Source organism: Sinocyclocheilus anshuiensis, unplaced genomic scaffold (assembly GCF_001515605.1).
Source record: "Sinocyclocheilus anshuiensis isolate Anshui unplaced genomic scaffold, SAMN03320099.WGS_v1.1 scaffold795, whole genome shotgun sequence".
In the NCBI taxonomy this organism is placed as follows: Eukaryota; Metazoa; Chordata; class Actinopteri; order Cypriniformes; family Cyprinidae; genus Sinocyclocheilus; species Sinocyclocheilus anshuiensis.
In genome coordinates, this window is record NW_015549596.1 from 58,653 (window position 1) to 80,049 (window position 21,397).

Below are 21,397 nucleotides of genomic sequence, written 5' to 3' on the forward strand. Positions count from 1 at the left end.
TTCGCTTTCACAACGAAACACACAGCACCTTCACGACATGGCGGCGGCGGCAACAACAATACTACAGCGAGAATAAAAGTTACGCCTTCTTTCTTTGCGTGAACATTTAGGCGGCGTTATGCAAATCTTCCCACATCGTGATGTAGACATGTGGGGGTGTGTTAGAATGAGCCGTTTTAGGTAGGCGTGGTTGACTCTTAACTTTTATAAAGAATATCTCTTTGGATTTGAGACTTTAGTCTTTGCAACTACAGATCTTCTTTATGCACCAAGAGCTTGTAACACTCCAAAGAGAAAGGAAAAATTGAAATCGCATCTTATGACCCCTTTAAGACAGTTAAATCAATGTTATCTAAATGCATAACATAAAATACACTAGGAGGGGAATAAACAAAGTTTAGCATTAGCATTCCTAATAACCTTGTTCTAATAATCAAAATACAATTCGTTTTTGTCTCCAAACAGGTTAAAGGGAAATACCAACTGAAGCATGACGCCATCACACATCTTGACAATACCATCTCTGCTTTTGCTTTCTGGAGTTCTGGTACTTTCTCAAGACTATGAAGTTGACTATTCGGATTATGACACAGATGACTCTTCGCCTGAAGTTCCTCAACAACCTGATTCCGATGCCCTACTAATGTATTTGTACGAATGTGCCAGCGAGTGTTTCTGCCCCTCGTCCTATCCTATTGCCATGTATTGCAACCACCGAAACCTCAAGGCGATTCCCAATGTCCCTAGACACATCCGCCACTTGTACATCCAGCATAACGACATAGAAGAGATAACTTCAAAGCCTTTTATTAATGCCACGTCCCTGAGGGAAATCAACCTCAGCTACAACAAGATCCAATCATCTAAGGTGGATAAAGATGTCTTTAGTGTACTCAAGGAACTCATTCAGTTACACCTTTAGCATAATAATCTGGAAGACGTTCCTTCTCCTCTGCCAAAAACTCTTAAGAGGCTTCATCTGGGCTTTAATAAAATTTCAAAGATACCAGCTGACGCCACACGCAAGCTTACGAAACTTACAGTGCTGGAAAAGATCCTATCTGGCATGAAGAGTCTCATGCAAATCAACATGTGCAACAATAAGCTCAAGTCCATGCCAGCAGACCTTCCAGAATCGATCCAGCAGATATCGCTGGAAAACAACTCAATCGCCTCCATACCGGAGGGCTACTTTAAGAAGACTCCTAATCTTCCGTCCCTTCGCATGCCGCACAATAAACTCAAATCCATTGCATACAGTGCCTTTAACCTGTCCAAACTGATGGAGCTCCATTTGGGCCATAACCAGCTCTCCAAACTGTTTTTTGTTCCCAGGACCTTGGAACATCTTTATCTAAACCACAATGACTTTAAAGGTAGGATTAAACTTAAAGGCACAAATGCTGTAGAATAAAACATGAAGGTCTCTTCAAGAAATGTTAACCACATCCTTCATTTACTCAAATAACGAGATACGTCTCTTTGCAGATCTGAATATCTCTCTGATGTGTCCATCACTGGATCTTGGCAACCCTAACATGCTGACCTATATACGTCTCGACAACAATAAACTGAGAGGACCAGTGGACTACTACGCTTACAGATGTTTCCCAAGGCTGATAATGATATTTTACGGAAACCAAAGGAAGGACGATGAAGAGGAGTCTGAAACCAAAAAATATGAAAAGCCCGAACGACCAAAGGCTATTAGGCTATCGACTTGATAGATTAGATAGATTTTTGAGATGCGTCCTAGTTCAACACACCAAACTATTCATTACTCAAAGAATAAAAGACAGCCCTCTACGAACACCTTGGCAATTGAATCGCCATTGGCTAGTAATTTTTTTTGTTTACTCGCCAGACTGATAAATATATATATATATATAAATATATATATGTTTGTAAAATGGCAGTTTTATAAATATCTGAAAGTACACTCTTAACATCAGTCAGTCAAGTATTATAATATGATAATAAATATTACTTAATGATAGAACTTTAGTAATTAGAATTAAAACTTGATAACCATGTATGAATGCATATTAGTAGGCGGAGACAGTAGTGAAACTCTGAAGCGCTCAGTCGAGTGAAAATATATCTGAGCTAAACTTATACTTAGCCTCCAACTCACACACTGGCGAGTAAAATCTGAGAATTTATTAGCAATTGGCTAATATTAGACATCATTTAGTCACCCAGAGTGAAGATTTAGTCGCATATGCGAGTGATTTACTCGCAATGTAGAGGGTTGAAAGAGGATTTATAATATTTAAATATTATTGAAAATACATATATTAGTAAACATTCAGTTCATTGCTGCTTAAACATTCTATTTGATTTTCTGCTTGCTTGGTTATGCATCTCAATCAGCATAAAATGTGGGCAAAACTGAATTGCTACGTACGGAAATTTCTGATTTAAAGATTGCTTTGTTTTGCACAGTGTCACTTTTCTCTCCATAAATACAATACTGTCTATGGAGGGTCAGAAAGCTATCTGATTTTATCAAAAATATCTTCCGAAGATGAATGAAGGTCTTACGGGTTTGGAACAACATGAGGGTGAGTAATTAATGACAGAATTTTCATGTTTGAACTATCCCTTGAACATTAAAACAATGAGTAAAGAAAGTGTAAATATCAAAAAATATAATTTTTCATCAGAATAATTGGACAAATAAATTATTGCTTAATTTGGTTGATCTCTACTAATCATACAGACTTCTGTGACTGACTAGTGGTTAAACTAATTAATTATGAAAATAAGTATTTTTGCACCTTCTTCCACACCAGTTTTTTTTAGTGTAGAGCAGTGGTCACCAACCTTTTTAGGCCCAAGATCCCTGACCTCGGCCTTTATGAAAGACAAGATCTACCTATTGAAGAATTGATAGAAAAAATGGTGTAGAGGACTTATGTTTAAATATTTGGAATCCTCCAAATCAAGTCATGTGGTGAAGAAACCACCTTGACAGAGAAATTAACCACAGAGGATCAGCAGTGTAAAAACATCTGGCCGTAGCACTATCTGGCCCTTTTCTTAGTACAGTAACTTTTTACAGGTTGGCATAATTGTTAACACACCTGTAATGTTATTCATACTCTATTTCCATCTCTTACAAGTTTATTTCGAGAGGGGCCGAGGTGCCTTTCGTCTTGTCTTAAGGTGCAAAAAGGAGAGTAAATCACTCACATGTTTCCTATTACACATGTTTTTCTTCACTTTAATCTTTAAGTGTCTGTTTTATAGAGGAGCTCTGTTGTACTTTTGTAATGCACTGTATTTGGTTTTAATGAAATGTATCTAGGCAAACTTGTAAATTACACAAACAAACTGAAAATGTTCAATCACAGTTGGGATACGTAGAGATGGATAACTCTAATTAAAGAGTTTGTTCAATTTGGACCTGATCTATCCTAATGTCCCACAATCTATCGCAATTACCACTGTCCACCCATTATCTTGTTGCAGATTCCTGCAAAACTAATCCAGCTACTCTTTTTTTCTAGTGAATGTACTGTAAAATGCTATCAAAGCTGGATCCAACATGAAGTCAAAATTAAAATGAACAATATAGCAAGGCTACTGAAAGATGGACAATAATCAAAGAATCTGGACCTGATCTATCCTAATGTCCGGTCACATTTCTGTGTTACCATTGTCCTCCCACTGCTTTTCTTGCTTCTCTGAGAAGCTTAAAGATTTATTAGAAAAGCACAGAATGAAAGAAGAGCCAAACATGCCTCAATATTCCAAGAGATCAGCAAACATAAAATTCTGAGCTACAAAGCAAAACTAACAATCCTTTTCATTGCCTTCTGCTGTTTTACGAACTGTTTTTTTTTTCCAGTGGACCACAAACATGGCCAAACCCTGCAGGCGACACAGTGGTCTGATCAGCTCAGATGGGAATGCGAAGGGTTAAGGTCTGTTCCATAAACTCCCACTTAAGGATCTCCTCTGGCAGCCTGTGGTGGGGCTTAAAGTCCTGATTTGACAGATCACATTTTACTCACAGGCACCAAGAAAATAGCCAACCACTGCCTGCACTGCGCTTCTGCTCTTTAACGTGGCAGAACACATCCCAGAGTCTTTAGATACAATGGGGACGAGGCTGCGAATGCTGATATCAGCAGTCATATTTGCATCATGGGTGCTCTCAGCATCTGGTGCACACTATCACACTCACAGGCATCACAGACTGGAGGATGTAGCACTTACTGAGGAAATCGATGAAAGGGCACAGAGGAATAAGGTAAATTTTGTATTTTTATTCCATGATTAATTGTTATTTTACACAAGGGCTGACAGAACAGATTATTTAGAAATGGGTTTGTTTTTGTCTACTGCTTGTCCAATTTATATATGCTTTTTTTAAATTTTGCGTTACTTTGATTTCATTTGTATTTAGCTTAATTGAACTTGTTCCCATTTCACTAAACCATATATGACACATTAAATCTAATGCAATATGTAAAATTAATGTTTACAAAAAATTATATCCATTATAATTATAGTTATATATATATAACATGTAAACATAAACAAGTAAACATAAAATGTGTTTGTGTGTGTACTGTATATATATATATATATATATATATAACAAAAACATAAAATATAATATAACAAACATGTCACTAAATATTTAGTACTAAGATTATTTAAAGCATTGCAACTGATTTTCAAAAAAAAAAAAAATATATATATTCAATTAATACTGTACAATGTAACTAATGATTCAAAACTACATGTATATTCACATTTCCAGTAAGCTGTTACTTTTCAAATGTTTTTGCTTTAGCTTAACTAAATTATACCCCACATTTACAGGTCTACATATGTTACATTTCCACCATAAAACCAGATTACTTCCGTACACTGACGGTTTTGGAACCATAGAGTTTTGTTCAAATAAACAAAACTCAACAGCTGCCCAGCACTGTGTGGAAGCTCTCTGATTAGTCAGCAATCTGTTCTGGAGGAGTTCCCTCAGGCTCAAATTCTCCCACCCACAGCTTCACACTAACTCATGGGTTCAGACACTGTCAGGGTGATTTAACAGACGCCTGAAGACACACAGGTCCAAACAGATGCTCGTCCCAACAAGCCAAAAGACATAACAGTTATTCATGAACAGGATGTAAAAGGAGAAGCTTACTCAAAAAATAAGTTGTCATCATTTTCTCACCCTCATGTTATGACTTTCTTTCGTCCATGAAACACAAAAGATGTTTTCTATGCATCGATAACGAAAAGGGATCAAAGTTTCCAATCTTTAAAAAGAATGCAAATATGCCTAAAAAGTGTCATAAATATTTCCCTTACAACTCATGTGCTTTATTTCACGTCTTCTGGTGCAATACAAGAGCTTTCTGTGATGAAAAGATACAAAGTCATTATTCAGAAAAAAAATATTGTTCGTCTTTGGCACTTGAAAAAACAGCCATGTTTTTGAATGTTACTCAATGATCCAGATGCAACGGTAGACAGTTCACCAGAGGGGAATATTGTCAGTGGATAAATGTCTTTTTTCATGTAAAGCTCTCAAAATGGTTTCGATAGACTAAAAAAAGCTCACAAGTCACCCATTTGAATCTTTTACGGTTTTATGAAACTTGACGACTTCAGTTATCCTTTATTGTATCTGAATACACAGGACTTTTTCCGTCCATGAGAATTTCTACAGAAGAAAGTCATACAGGTATGGAAGCTTGTTTCCGCTACTGAATAAAAATAAAAAAGGTAATTGTGACTTTTTATCTCACAATTCAGACTTTTCGTGACTTTCATGAATTACGAGTTTTAAAGTCAGAATTGCGTGATATAAACTCTAAATTTAGAACACAATTCTAATTTTTTCCTCAAAATTTTTAAGTTTTTACATCTCACTATACTTGTGAGATATAAACTCACAATAGTAAGAACGTTGTATTTTTTACCCTCTGAAATTGACTTTATAACTCACAATTGCAAGTTTATATCTCACAATTTTGAGAAAAGTCATCAGAATTGTAAGGGGGAAAAAAACAGAATTGTAAGATATAACCATGCCATTGCGAGAAAGTCAGAATTACCTCTTTTATTTTGTGGCGGAAACAGACTTCCATATACAGGTTTGCATACTGAATATTTTTTTTTTTTTTTAAGGTAATTGCGACTTTTTATCTCACAATTCTGACTTTTTTCTTGCAATTCAGACTTTTTCTCAGAATTGTGAGATATAAGATTTATGAGATATTGCGAGTTATAAAGTCCAATTCTGAGGGGGAAAAAGACTGAGATTTTCTCAGATTTACAAGCTTATATCTTGCCATTCTGACTTTATTTCTCATAATTGCGAGTTTATATCTCACAATTCTGACTTTTTTCTCGGAATTGAAATTTAAATCTCGCAATTCTGAGAAAAAGATTCAGAATTGTGAGACATACATTTGCAATTGCGAGAAAAAAGGCAGAACTGTTTAAGTAAGTTTAAGTAAGTTTAAACTTACTGTTTAAACTTAAACTTAAGTTTAAACTTACTAAACTTTTAGTAAGTTTAAATCTCGCAATTCTGAGAAAAAGATTCAGAATTGCGAGATATACATTTGCAATTGCGAGAAAAAAGGCAGAACTGTTTAAGTAAGTTTAAACTTACTGTTTAAACTTAAACTTAAGTTTAAACTTACTAAACTTTTAGTAAGTTTAAATCTCGCAATTCTGAGAAAAAGATTCAGAACTGCGAGATATACATTTGCAATTGCGAGAAAAAAAGGCAGAACTGTAAGATAAAAAGCCACAATGACCTTTTTTAAAAAAATGTATTCAGTGGAGGAAATGGGCTTCCATAGGTTTGATACAACATTACAGCAGAATATTTATCTTTGAGCGAACTTTTTGTTTGAAATTAATGCAAAGGCTAGTAAGCTTTTTTTTTTAAACAAGATGTTCAACCTCAATGTGGCATTCTTGTCAAAAAACCAAATGTACCAACTAATGAAGCCATTTTACAGAGAGCGACAGATGACAGCTACGCCCTTCTGCCTGCCGACACCCCCGGTGACTCTAGCACAGTGCCCCCTGTAGGAGACCCTTCAGGTAACGAACAACTGACGCCTGGTCAACTGTCCGAAAGGAATGAGTGATGGGCTCTTTTTGGGCTCTTTTGTGTTTGCCTATCCACCTAGTTTCATTAACTTGCCTGTTTTGAATCAAATTTTGTACATGTTCCAGACCTTCCAACTTGTCTACTGTGTGTGTGTCTAACTGGATCTGTCTACTGCGAGGAGGTCGACCCAGATATGACATCAGTGCCGGCTCTGCCAAAGGAGACAAACTACCTCTACGCTCGGTACAACAAGATAAAAAAGATAACAGCCAAAGATTTCGGAGATATCGGTGAGTTCTTCCTGACTTGACTTGCTCTGGCATTCTCGTTGACCGCCGTTTTCTGTTGGGGGAACAAATACAATTCTTGTGGACAGGATAAGGGATTACCCCAATGGAGAGCAGGAGGCAAACAGCTGCTTCTTTTCAGAAACAACCCAGAATCCATTTCACCCAAAAGATTTCCAAATGTTAAGGGACATGATATACAAACCGCAATGTGATCGCATGAGATTGCGAGTTCTTCGTTTTGAAATTACAAAATTGTGTAATTTCTGAGACAAATTGTCCAGGTGTTTAACATACGTTGCTTAACCTTCATATTATGAATTTAATGCTCTTCTGTCCATTTCCATTCATCTACTGTAGTGACTTTGAAGAGAATCGACTTCACTGGAAACATAATTTCTGAGATTGAAGATGGTGCGTTTGCTAAGCTTACCATGCTAGAGGAGCTCTCGCTAGCCGAAAACCAGCTGGTCAAGTTACCAATGCTACCGGCAAAATTAGTCTCCTTCAATGCTAATCACAACAAACTGAGGACCAAAGGAATCAAGTCAAATGCTTTCAAGGTAAAGAGCCACAAATTACAATACCTGTTTGAAAACACTACTAGCCAACCCACAACCTTTTGTTTTTGGGCTTGCTACTTTTTTTTAGACGTTCTGAAGTGACTTTTTAAAGGCCTTAATTTCTAGAAAGAATACCTTTCCGAATCGAATTAAGCAAGACAAAAACAGCCTTATTTGTCAAAACCCTTTTGCTCTTAAAATTCTGACTTAGAATACTGATCTTCTTCGCTTACAGAAATTAAGCAAACTGGCACATCTGTATCTTGCTCATAATGAACTGGAGGCCGTTCCTCTCATTCCAGAGACTGTCCGCACACTTCACCTTCAGGTTAGGACGTTGTTTTGCTTGCTAACATCGCACAAAAATCATACAAATATTATTACACAATCCACAATGTCTTGAAAGAACTCTAAACCTCTCTACTGCTGTGTTTTCAGAACAATAACATTTCAAGCGTGACCGTGGACACCTTCTGCAAAAGTAATGACACATACTACATCCGCCCCAACATGAACGAGATCCGTATGGATGGAAATCCCGTCATCCTCGGCCAGTACCCCACCAGTTTCATATGCCTGCAGTCTCTGCCAATTGGGCGATACCAATGAAAACCGAATCAAAGGTACTCCACAGTGAGAAGTCCTTGGATAGCCAATGATGATGGCTAAAACCGAGAAGCAAAAGTCATTCAATCTCCTAGTGCCTGAGCACAGATGAGTGTACAAAAAGTTAATACCATGAGAATCTGTATTATATATCTAATTATGTAACAGCTGCCCAAACACTTAGATTTCCTTTTGATATTGACTTTGTAGATGAACCTAAACCACAAGTCTTTGAACTAATAACTTTATATCCATTGTAAATAACCAACGGAGGCTACTGCTTAGTAAAATGTGAGATCATGAAAAGCTGCAGTCAAGCTTCTAGTATTCCTCAGAACTCTGTGAATTTCTGACACTTTCTAGTACTGTTAAAATGTCTTACTTTGGCTGAAATTAAGATGCCTGCTAAGTTAAATAGAGGGCGAGGAACTCATTCCAAGTTCCAAGTCACTGTTCTTTCCCAGCTGACTTTTACTTTAATATTTTGAATATTTATATGCTAAATTTGTAATTACTACCCATGTGTGAATTAAACATGAATAGACTGTACAGTAAAACATTGTATGAAATCAACATGTAATGTTCACTTTAGTTGTTCAAATACACTTTTTTTTTCTAAAACCTTGTGACTGGTTTGCTTTTATCTTTTATAACAACTATGTCAGACAGCAGTTAAAGCAAAGAAAAAAAATGCAGTTCCAAAAAGAGACCAAAACAACTGTCTGCAAATTGCAAACCAATCAAACCCAAAGATTGTGCATGCAGAAAGTTCTGGAAAAAGTGGGGTAATATTGTTCCATTTAACTGGCCAAATTGGCAGCCATTACAGCACAATGGTCCAAGCGGAATGTTTTTCATACTGACTCGAAGGCTTCATTCCCAAACTTTCACTGCCATCGAGTCATGGAATTTGTTCCCAATCTGGCATTTAGCAATCTTTCTCATACTTATGAAAGTCTTATGATATGTGCATATTAGGTGGAACTACGAATAAAAACCTTACAAGATGATAAATAAAAATGGAGAACTTTGTTATTCCAGGTAGAATCTTTTAAATGTATATTTTTCTCAAAGAAATTAAATAAATCTAAGAAACCAGGTGTCTTTGTTTTGGCTAGACATTGGTCTAAATAATCATATTCCTTCTATAACTTATTACAGTATTAAGTCCCCCTGTAGTCATTTTCTCCCTTAAAACTCATCTTTGATCATCAAAATGACATTTTTAAATGTTTTTTTCTTGTGAAAATTTTCTCATACCTTAAAATAGCTTGAATGTAACTCTACACCTAGTGTAGAGGAGCACGGAACGAGGAGACGCAGAGTCGAATTCAAACTTATAGACTTTAATAATATCCAGGGAAACAGGAAAACACACGTAGCAAGGGTAGACATCAACAATTCCAGACGAGAGAGAACAGAACGGGATAGAACTAAAATAGGGCAGATAATGAGGGGCAGACAGGTGAAGAGGATAACTAATAACAAGGCACACCTGGAATAAATAGAACTAAATGGGGGCAGGAACCGGAAGGACCAAATAAGGGCATAAAGAAACAGGAGGCAGGAACACAGGGAAAACAAAACAAAAACCGACCATAAACGTGACATTATGCTTGCCTCATTTACTCTACGCGGATCTATGAATACGCAAATTAGCCCCACCTCCACTCAGTTACACCAGCCAGGGCCTCCTGATCGACGGATAATGACTGATAAAACTATGTTTTTACACAGTGGATACTGCATAATTTGTTAAAGTTACTATTTGACAATGTTGTGTCCTCAAAATGCCTTGAAGACTCGAATACAGCCAAGTTTGTGATTCTAATTTGCCAATATGGGAGAGGTGGGTCTGACTCCGGGCTACTTTTACATTTTTGCGCGGGATATTATTCAAGTTAGCGGTTCTAAATTCACGTTAAACCATGGCTTCATGGGTTTTTTGCTCCATTATATTTTTGGTTTTGTGCTGGTAATATTGGTATATTATACAGCGGGGGGGGAAAGGCCACGTTTGTACAAATGGAGAGAGGGAGGCATAATACATCACTGCCACATTATCATGATAACACTGGCTAAATATTTGTGCAAATATCAAATTAGACACACTGTACTGATAAAACACAAGAAAAATAAACTTACTGGTTGATCTGCATGTTGGTTCTGCAAAAAATCTATCCCTTGACATGATTGGTAATTGAATTTTGTGACATAGCAAAAAAAGGGCTGTTTCAAACCACGTTTATGGGACAGAGAAAATACTCAGCAATGGTGTTGATTAATGGATTGGCACAGGGTTTGTCTAAAAGCATATTAAAAACACCACAGAGACAAATAAACAACATAAAAATCTTGATTTTCACTACAGGGGGACATTAACTTATTATATTACATGGCTTTTTGAAAGCTATAGGAACAAAAAAGCCAAAATAGCATTACTCAAAATGCTTGAATTGAATATAAACTTTACAAACAACAACAAAAGTCTGAATACTAAGCTGCAACCAACTGGACAAATGGCGCCACAACCAATCAGAGAAATTTAAGTCCCCAGAGTCCCCATTTTGGCAAGTTTGTGTGTAGCAGCCAGTGGAGTTTGATAAAAGTCACAATTGCTTTCATGATCAATCATCTCTGTAATTTCTCAGTACTCAAGAATTGTGCCCATACATAGTTGGTTGAGGACCTTATTCCCTGCTTCTATTGCTGGTTACCTGAAAGTGCTGAAAAGTTTGACGCCTCTCCTCACACCTCTCAGAGAACGTCCTCAAGGTCCTGAAGAACAAGAGAAGATCTTTTGTGTCCTCCACTCTGCAAACAAAACAGTAGGTACATTAATACCCCATAAACCCATCACTGTTTTGCTCACTTTGGTAAATGATACATTCTAACTAGAGACTGTCGTATTTGATTATTTGATGAAAAACATGACAGGGAAATGCCCTCCTTAATGTAAAATTCAGCATAAAATATAGAAGGATAAACTGTGTATTTGTGTTTAATCCCCTTCACAGGCTGACGTTACGAGACATTGTGAGATTTTCCATAGATTTACTAGGGGCCCAGAAACTGTGGCACAGGACACAACTTTCCATGACTCTCGAGTCTTGTCTGTGAAAGGCCAGTGTTGTAATGAGTGATGGAAAAATGGTAAGTCTCTCAAAACTAAATGGATCCACTCCAAGAGTAAAAGACAGCAGCTTAATGGCAAGAGCTGGAGAAAAGGCTCCCTGAGAATGTCTAAACACCAGACAATTAACGTACACCTTAAATTTTTTGGATTTGGGTGAGCTGAAAGTTTACAAACATTAATCAACCATCTGGTTTGACTGACGTCTAACGCTGTTTAAAATAAACCACAGACAAATCACCCTCGCCGACGGATCTCATTTTGTAATGTGGGCAAATTCCATCGTATGCATTTTAGATTTGTTGATTGGGGACCTTGAATCTGAAGAAGTCATTATAAACCACGCTTTCCTAGAATGCTAACCTTTTAAGTTCGATAGACTAAACATACTGAATGCCAGGATCGCTCTACAGACCAATTAATGGCAAATCAATGTTTGGCTCCTTTGTATAATTTCACTAAATTTGTCCCTTCAGTTTTTATCATTTGCCTGGTTAGGCTGCCAAGAACCTGTGGCATGTACTAATATTAGACGTATAGGTTCCAAAAAACAAATGTATGTCTACCTGTGTGGTTGTGCTTCGTTTCAAACTTCACACTTGTCAAAAATCAAAACATCAACAACAGAACAAAAGTTGTAAACATGGCTATAGAGCATACAGTAATGATAGCACAAAAACTCAAAGTTTTAGCCCTTTAAAACTTTCTCCCCAAACATGCCTGAATCCACTTATGTACCTGACCACAAGAGTGCTCAAAAAATTCTTCTTAAGTTTACATGAACCATAATGGTTATAAAATGCGTCTTCCTGAGACGCAGAGACAACTCAGACTTATGCGAGAATCATTATCTCCAGTATTTTTCCGACTCTCTCGTGCCAGGACAGACTCTCAGACCAGACAATATGATCCAGATGTACATTCAGCGACCAGGAGGCTGGCTGCACTTTAGAAACAGACCCAAAAAAATTGCCGCCAAAACAGCAGCATTACTTCAAACTGTAATTTGTCATCCCAGCCAAAAACTCCTGCGACTAAGTGGAACAACTGTAGAAGATATTATATTATGTCTTCAGAAAACAAAACTCTGAAATTTTAACAAATTCATTAGTAATTCAATCATATAAGTCTAATGCATTCACATTTAAAGTAATATTAAATAGATTGAGAGATCTACAGTGGTAACCAGAGGGCTGTTGGTTTGAATATCTAGATAAAAAGATGAATTAATGGGATAGTTTACCTAAAAATGAAAATTTACTCACCCTCAAGCCATCCTAGGTCTATATGACTTTCTTCATTCAGATGAATACAATCAGAGTTATATTAAAAAATGTCCTGGCTCTTCCAAGCTTTATAATGGCAGTCAATGGCTGTTGATATTCAATAGTCTAATAGAAGTCCAATAAAGTGCATCCATCCGTTATAAAAAAAAAAGTACTCCACATGGCTCTGGGGGGTTAATAAAGGCCTTCTGAAGCGAAACAATATGTTTGTGTAAGAAAAATATCCATATTTAAAACTTTATAAACCATAATCTCTAGCTTCCGCTAACTGTCATACGTGCGTTCACGAGAGCGTGGCTTTCCAGCAGATGACGTAGGATGCAGGCGTAGCATTAGCTCCGTGAGAATATGCTAGTCTTGCGAGAACCAAGTTTTGTTTATAGGCGCAAAGGAGGCTTTGTTTAGAAAAGGAAAACAAGTCTCCTCTTGGCTTATATCAAAATCCTCTGACATTTTTCTTTACAAATCTTCATTCTGTGTTTTGTTTTGCTCTCCTCTGTGCTTCTGCGTTCAGCACTTCTCATTGGAGCCTACGCTACACCAATGTCCTACGTCATCCACTGGAACGCCACTTTATTGGACTTCTGTTGGACTATTGAATATCAACAGCCATTCACTGCCATTATAAAGCTTGAAAGAGCCAGGACATTGTTTTACCATAACTCAGATTGTATTCGTCTGAAAGAAGAAAGTCATATACACCTAGGATGGCTCGAGGTTGAGTAAATCATAGGGTAATTTTCATTTTTGGGTGAACTATCTCTTTAACAGCTACCAATTACCATAAAGCTACACATAATGTATGACATGAAAGGATAAACCTAGCAGCTGGATAACAAATTGACCATAAGCATGAATCTTTCCCACTAGAAGTCACAGGTTCAGACCTCAGCTCTCTTATTTCTTCAAGTATATAGCAAGTATGCTGTACAACACATAATCTAAATAACCTAACCTTCTAATTATCTCAGCTGTGTTCTCTGTGGATTGCTGGAAATGTCAACATCAAAAGGTGTTACTTTAATGGGAAGTTTTGTGCTGTACTTGTTCAAGTAATAATAGAAGACAGAACTGTGCTTACACAGTTCTTACACTGTGTTTACACTATAAACCAACAGATAAACCAAATAAATCTATAGGACAACAATGGCTTTAATCCCTGAGGTGTCTGGTGGAGTTGTACAGACTGTCCTGCCTTACACAATCCAGAGTGACCTACAGGTGGTCCACATGTTCACTTTTTACAGTGCACACACTGTGGGGTGCTGTTGGCCGTCAATGACTTGCTGGTGCCATTTGTTGACAGTTTAATGAGCGGGACATGTTACGGACCGTCACCACAGCACTTTTAAACATTAAATCCACACATCATTATGTTGGGTGCAGCGTTCTTCTGGACTTAAATGACTGAATCTCATTACAGCACAAGCAGAGCAACCGTCTATAGCTTGCCTTGAAGCTGCTCTGTAGGAGCTTTACCACAAAAATAAAACAAAACAGAATGGAATGGAACAGAACAAAAATACAATAAAACAGAACAGAATACAGCAACAGAAGACAATACAATAGAACAAAGCAGTACAGACACAACAGAACCGAGAGAACCCAAATCATACAATATAGAACTGAGAGAACAAATCATAAAATAACAGAAACAAAATAGAACAGAATACAATAGAACAAAACAAAACAAAAAAGTCCAGAAAACATCACAACAACAAAAAAAAACAGAATAAAACAGAGCAAAACAGAACAGACTAAAGAGCAGAATAGAATAGAAGACAGAAATTTGTAAAAACAGAACAGAAAAATCACAACAGAATTGAACATAACTGGACAGAACAGAATAAGGCAGAATAAAACACAACAGAACAGAATGCAATGGAACAACAAGAAACACAACAAAACAGAGTACTACAAAAAAAAACAATAAAACAGGACATACAAAAATTGAATAGAATAAAATTGAATATAGCAATAGAATAGAACAGAACGTGATAGAATTAAATCTTTCACAAATGATCTTCCTTCAAAGATGAAGCTACCACAGATATGGACCACATGCCTAATGATCAGAGACATTTATTTGTTAATTTGGCCTGGACCATGAATAAACAAATACTTCAGCTGCAAGTATAACAGAAACCCCTCAAACATATAAACAAAGCCCTTATTTGGCTAACGATGGAATATTTTTGAGGTTATATTGCATTTTGTTTGAACACTGCCTCATATGAAAGATTCTCAAGAGTACATTGCCATCAGTCAATCAGCCAGCAGCGGGATCTAACCTGATCTCGCAACACTTGTTAATCAGTCCTCAATGAGAAAATCAGACCTCTGCAGGAACTCTCCTACATCGCGATGACAAAAGCTGGTCAGTGTTCACTCAGCATCTTGCTAATGAGCCACACAGATACATTTATTTCCCTTGTATTGAGTTTTGTTTGGATTTGTATCTTTTTACAAGACTAACATAAAGCAGAATGCTCTTCTTTGTTCTATAGTGTCTGGGAATTCAATTGCCTGATGTTTACTTACACTGTAGGTTTTATGTTGTGTAACCCTATTGCGCAACCTGGATTTTCTCCTAATGGGATTTCTGTTGATTCAGTTATGCAAACAAGCAAGATACATAATTTTGTGAAGAGTACAAATTATCCATGGAATCTGCTTACCTTTAAAAATAAATGTAAAAAATAATTGCGTTAAAGGAATAGTTTACTCACCCTCAGGCCATGCAAGATGCAGAAGAGTTTTTCTTTAGAACAGATTTGGAGAAATTTAGCAGTTTTACCAATGGATCCTCTGTAGTGAATGGGTGGTGTCAGAATGAGAGTCCAAACAGCTGATCAAAACATAATAATCCACAGGTAATTAACAGGACTCCCGGTAATTAGTTAACGTCTTGTGAAGCAGAAAAATGCGTCAGTGTTTCCCATACATTGATTTATTTGTGGCGACCCGCCACAATTTCAACACTGACCGACACAAATAGATTTTCCAATAGGCTTTGAATTCATTGAGTAAACATGAGCTCAGCACGTTTCAAAGTTAAAAATGTGGCGTGGGTGTTTTTATATGAATGTATCTTTGAAGGGAACCGACTCTCTTCAGAAAAGTTTAGATGCCATTTTCATTTAATCTCTCCTATTATGCTTGATAACGTAGCTTTGGCAGTGCTGCTCTGTGTACAGCCATTACCAGGGAAACCGCTGTATTTCTGCGACCCCAGAAGCGCCACCTGCTGGCAGAGAATTAATCTGCATTTTCAATATGCAGTATGCTATTTTATATTTACATTATATACATACAGTGCACAGCATAAATCAGTACACCCCCTCTGATTAAATATAAAAGATGTATTTTCTTAATGATCACTAATATAATTCATAGAAAGATGGCAAAACTGAAATGTATTAAACATATTCTTGATAAAAACAGAGAAATACATGCCATTAATATCTGTAAAATAAGAAATGTTGCCAATTTTTGTTTAAATTAAGGATTGCAGAATTGAGTACAACCTAGATTTAATTCAACCAAGTTTCAGAGGGGGTGTACTCATTTATGCTGTGCACTGTATATATTTCCCTCAGGGGAAATGCCGCCACACAGAGTGTAAGTCTGTGGGAAACACTGATGTGTGTTTGTACAAATCCATCATTAAGGCATTTTAACCTAAAACTGTTGCTTCTGACCAAAATATGATCCATAAATCCTCCAGTGAAAAAGTTCATCCCGTTTTCCTCTCACATCAAAGTCCACCAACATATTTGTTTAGAAATGTTTTCACTTGTAAACAGTGCTAGATCTGTGCATATTTCTCTCCTGATTCAGACAAGACAATTTTATCACTGGAGAAAGTTATATTATGGTAGTGGACTCGTATTTTAGCCAGAGAACGATTAAATGTTAAAAACATCTTAATGACAGATTTATTACAAACATACAGTTTTTTACTTAACAAGACATTAACTTATGGACTGGAGTGGTGTGGATTACTTGTGGGTTATTGTGATGTTTTTATCAGCTGTTTGGATTCTCATTCTGACGGCACCCATTCACTGCAGAGGATCCATTGGTGAGCAAGTGATGTAATGCTAAATTTCTCCAAATCTGAAGAAACAAACTCATCTTCATCTTGGATGACCTGAATTGAAATACAAACACACCATTGATATTAAGAAGTTACCAATCATCACTCTACCTGGACACAAATGCAGAGAAATCTTTGAATTCAACACCATCCACAACGATATTGAGCTCTGTAACTCTCCTGAGCAGTGCATCATCTTCCTGTAATAAAACACTGAGAGTTAGACAAGATCATAAATAGTCTTGTTAAATAATCTTAAACTGATCTGCATTTTTTATATTACCTGTCATGAGACTGATGGTTTATGGGATTTCCTTTCTTCAGGAAAAATATTTTTTGTTGTGAAGACTGGAGCACGAAACTGCTTTTACTTCTTTATATAACGCTTCAAATTTATTCTCAACTATTCTCATTGTAAAGATTTTCAGTTGACTCAGCTTTAGACACAAACAAAACCTTCATTATCACGTCACATTGATCTTCCCACAGGCTGCCAGTTTAAAATAACTCACAATTCTTTAAGAGAGCCATCAGTCTCCAACCAACAATTCTATTCTAAATCATTTAATGCGACTATGTAAATATTTGTGCTAAGGAGGGCCCTCAAAGAGTTGGATTTATGCTTGTCATGAAAATTTCAGAGAAACAATAAGAACTGGAAGAACTATAAATGCCGAGTCTAATCCATTAAAGAGGCGTTTTAAGACTAGTGCACAAATCTCAAGATGTTGAAAGGAAATGTCATGGTTAAAATGGAAACATGCTGCCCTCTTGTGTTGAGTATAAGAATAATCATCACGGTCTTCACCACTGGTTCTAATAACCTTGAACTGTATGGAGTTTAAATGATTGTTGGTGATATGTGAGAATTTCAGCACTTAATCACATTTTCTTAAGAAAAATTGAATGGCACTTTATAATACAAAACATGTCATGATGCTGATCACTTACCTTTCTCCTCAACATGCCACAAGATTTGAGGCATTATACAGGGTTCAGGATTTAAACAAACCCCAAAATACAAAATAAAACCAAATATCAACTGATTTACAGCATCTTAGTATGAACTTTGTAAGTTTTTGTGTTATGTTTGTGAGAAACAATTCCATCATTAAGGCATTTTAACTTCAAACCATTGCTTTTGGCCAAAAAAAAAAGACTCCATAATCCATAACAACACTTCCTCCTGTAAAAAAGTCCATATGCATATTTCTCTCCTAATAACTTTTTCACTGAAGAAAGCAATATTAAGGACAGAGAACTAATATTTAGCCATAAACAGTGGTCTTAATGATGGATTTGCTTTTTGCTTGACAGTTAAGGGACTGGAGTCATGTCGATTACTTGTGGATTATTGTGATGTTTTTATCAGCTGTTTGGACTCTCATTCTGATGGCACCCATTCACTGCAGAGGATCTATTGGTGAGCAAGTGACACATTTCTCCAAATCTGTTCCAAGAAACAAACTCATCTACATCTTTGATGGCCTGAAGGTGAGTACATTTTAAGCAAATTTTTATTTTTGGGTGATCTATTCCTAAGAAAAACTCAAAACTTATAAAATAAATTATTACTAATGGGTTTCTTAACTTAACGGGTTTGCTGCAACCAGCTGCAGGGCTGTGAATATATTAAGTCCTAAAGCACACAATCTACATGCACTCATCTGGCAGGAAGAATATCTCAAATAGCCTGTTTTGCAAAGAGTTATTCATTTTACATGCATTTTGAAAGCATATGTTAATTTTAATAAATAATACTTGTGTTAATACTATTAAGCGCATGCATAAATATTTTGTGGCTTCTTTGTACCTGAATCTCAGTCACTGCAAATTCAACCTGGAACAAAAGTACACTGCAGTGACCTGCAAGTCTGAGCTGCTGTACAAGTTTTCTTTCACCTGAAAAAACAACAGAATAACCCATTTATACAACCTAAATTAATTTTTATATAAATATTTCATATACATATTTTTAATATAAATTATTTCATATTTAAAAGCAAATTTCAAAAGACTCACTTTTGTGCAATGTCTTCACAAAACACTCATTTAGAGCGATCCCATTGATTTCGGTCTGTCGTCTGAGTTTTTTTTCCAGCTCTCTGACTTCTGTGATCAGCTTTGAAAGAGTGTGTTTTTGTGCTCCTCCTCTTTCCTTATAGACTGACTTTCTGAAAGAAAAATGTAATTAATTTGATCCAGCCTTCAAGTAAAACATTTTCATTGCGAATATGCTTTTTAATGTCACAGAAAGACGGTACGTTTTTTTGTTTAGCTTTAGTCTGTTTTTGTCCAGTTTACGCTGCTATATGACACTAGACAAAATCCATCGAAAGGTAGTCCATACTAACAGTTCCCGCTGTAGTCGATCTCCATGCTCTATGAAAATGGACCGTAAAGTCTCCTCCTGTTCAGCCTCCAGCATTTCAATTTCCTGCTGGAGCATCTGGATCTCTTCCTCATATTTCTGCTCCATTATCTTCCTCAATCTACTAAGAAACAGTTTATGAAAAAATACATATATATAGAGAGAGAGAGAGAGAAAGATAAAGAGATACATATATAAAAATAACTTCATATTCTACATGATATACACAAACTTAGCCTAAAATAATAACATTTGCATAATAACATAATAAATAATAACATTTGCATGCCAGTATTGTTTTAATATGATGCAAAGGTTCTAATTAATCAGCTCAAGTCAAAATCCTTAACTTTTTAACTTCTCTAACCAATACATAACATTATATAACATTTCAACAAAATTTACAACAAACATAAATTAATTTCACTGCATATACATCTGTCATTACACTCTGTAGGAGATTTATATCATAAACTCTTTTATAAATTGTCACTAAACGACAGATTATCCTAACAGCTGTCCATAAGTTATTTCTAAACCTTTATATTGCTTTATATAGTTTCATAACGATATTTTGAGTGTAAATCAGATGAAAGGAGCTTGATTTGACGAATCAAATCATCAAGAGGTAAAAAAAATATTGTTTTATTTGTAAAACAAATGGAGTTGTAATATAAATATGTATTTTATTTCTTATATGGATTTAATAATTTGTGTAGAACTTATATCAATCTTGAAATCCAATGTTTAAAGGAATAAACTTACTTTAACGTTCTTCTGAAGGTAAACACTGCGACTTTATGATTTTGACTGATTCAACTAAATCCCGCGTCAACATGGAACATACCACATGGGAACTGCAGGGGCGAACCGTACCCAAAAACACCCTAAAACATTTGAATGTTAATCTAAAAAGCATTATTATGAAGTGGCGTGTTTATAAACATGTTACTTTCTGCGTATAATTATCATCGCGTATGGGAGAAATTGAAAAGTTGTCTAATATTGCTTTTCTTGATTCCGTGAGTATGTTTTGTCGATGGAACTTTCCATAGCGTTGCGTGACATTCGCAAGCGGAACCAAAAACACGTCCGTGGTGTCACGGCGGAACAGTTACAGTGTAACATCCGTATGTACATGTGAATCTTTGGCGTGATCGTAAGTCTGTTTTGAGTTTATGATAATACCTTTATTCTGCCTTATGGAATATTTTTAGGAACTGTTTAACGATGATATGTTAAAGTATGACTCTGTATGAAAGTATGAAGTATTGAGAAATCAGGATCATACGGTATGTACTTTTGTAATAATCATATGTTCATGAGTCTCATGTTTTTAAACATAATTTACAGAATTTGATACTTGTATGTCTTTTGCAATGCAGTTAAAATTTTATATTTTAATTAAAGAATTGGTGCTTACATTTGTGTACAAGGCAAATAATGATACGTACAGTACTGCATAATCTTTAGGAATTGATCTACAATTATATTACTTTTTAAAAAATTCATGATAATTTCATAATTATAATTATTGTAAAAATAGAAGTAAGCGGGATCATAACATCATATGGTGCCCCCTTGAGCAACAATCATTGTCTGCACATTTGAGTTTTTTCCTCACAATAGTTATATATAATTTTATTATATAAAGTTATTATATAATGTTGAGTCTATCTTTGCCACTGTCAAGTGGCAGTTAGGTTCCGCAATACTATGATTTTATTTATTTTTTATGCCTTCCTTCCTATATGGGGACTTCGGTGTGGTTCATTATGTGTGTTTTGATGGTACACAGAAGGGGTTGGCCATGAAACGATTGTACATCGGTGGCCTTGGCCACACAGTGTCTGAGAAGGACCTCAAAGACAGATTTGGAAAATTTGGGGATGTGTCAGATGTGGAAATCATTACGAGGAAAGATGAGAATGGTAAGAATTCGATAAAACCTCCACCCCC

At 36.1% G+C, this 21,397-nt stretch overlaps 3 protein-coding genes across 6 annotated transcripts in view; 2 read left to right on the forward strand and 1 right to left on the reverse strand.

Moving 5' to 3' along the window:
• Positions 1–20,277, reverse strand: part of LOC107658387 (centromere protein P-like) — a 65,508-nt gene extending 45,231 nt beyond the window's left edge. The window contains exons 1-6 of one of the 2 annotated variants that reach the window (XM_016446911.1): positions 20,204–20,277; positions 19,422–19,559; positions 19,090–19,241; positions 18,881–18,969; positions 17,179–17,267; positions 11,267–11,363 (exon numbers count right to left, since the gene is read on the reverse strand). In XM_016446911.1, the coding sequence (XP_016302397.1) occupies positions 11,267–11,363; positions 17,179–17,267; positions 18,881–18,969; positions 19,090–19,241; positions 19,422–19,546 (552 nt within the window). In that variant the 5' untranslated portion in view covers positions 19,547–19,559; positions 20,204–20,277. Of the gene's footprint in view, positions 1–11,266; positions 11,364–17,178; positions 17,268–18,880; positions 18,970–19,089; positions 19,242–19,421; positions 19,563–20,203 lie in introns of both variants that reach the window. The other variant, XM_016446910.1, reaches the window with a different exon arrangement.
• Positions 3,139–9,522, forward strand: LOC107658388 (mimecan-like). Of its 2 annotated transcripts, none has more exons than XM_016446912.1 (7): positions 3,139–3,168; positions 3,854–4,258; positions 6,999–7,083; positions 7,219–7,383; positions 7,741–7,943; positions 8,179–8,271; positions 8,382–9,522. In XM_016446912.1, exons 2-7 carry the CDS (start codon positions 4,106–4,108, stop codon positions 8,550–8,552), a joined length of 870 nt encoding a protein of 289 aa, XP_016302398.1. In that variant the 5' UTR covers positions 3,139–3,168; positions 3,854–4,105; the 3' UTR covers positions 8,553–9,522. The 2 variants fall into 2 exon arrangements, with proteins under 2 accessions (XP_016302398.1, XP_016302399.1); XM_016446913.1 differs by lacking the exon at positions 3,139–3,168 and having other exon boundaries at positions 3,309–3,929; positions 4,022–4,258.
• Positions 20,278–20,539: 262 nt separating the features above from the next.
• LOC107658389 (nucleolar protein 8-like) overlaps positions 20,540–21,397 on the forward strand; it is a 10,240-nt gene continuing 9,382 nt past the window's right edge. The window contains exons 1-2 of one of the 2 annotated variants that reach the window (XM_016446914.1): positions 20,540–20,597; positions 21,237–21,369. In XM_016446914.1, coding sequence (XP_016302400.1) covers positions 21,249–21,369 — 121 coding nt within the window. In that variant the 5' untranslated portion in view covers positions 20,540–20,597; positions 21,237–21,248. Of the gene's footprint in view, positions 20,598–20,662; positions 20,731–21,236; positions 21,370–21,397 lie in introns of those variants that run through there. The other variant, XM_016446915.1, reaches the window with a different exon arrangement.

Bases quoted from the DNA above. Each gene is read 5' to 3' on its own strand.
- LOC107658388 (XM_016446912.1), top strand. From the start codon at position 4,106: ATGGGGACGAGGCTGCGAATGCTGATATCAGCAGTCATATTTGCATCA. The intron at 4,259-6,998 runs GTAAATTTTGTA...GCCATTTTACAG, and splicing joins AAAGGGCACAGAGGAATAAG to AGAGCGACAGATGACAGCTA. The intron at 8,272-8,381 runs GTTAGGACGTTG...CTGTGTTTTCAG, and splicing joins TCCGCACACTTCACCTTCAG to AACAATAACATTTCAAGCGT.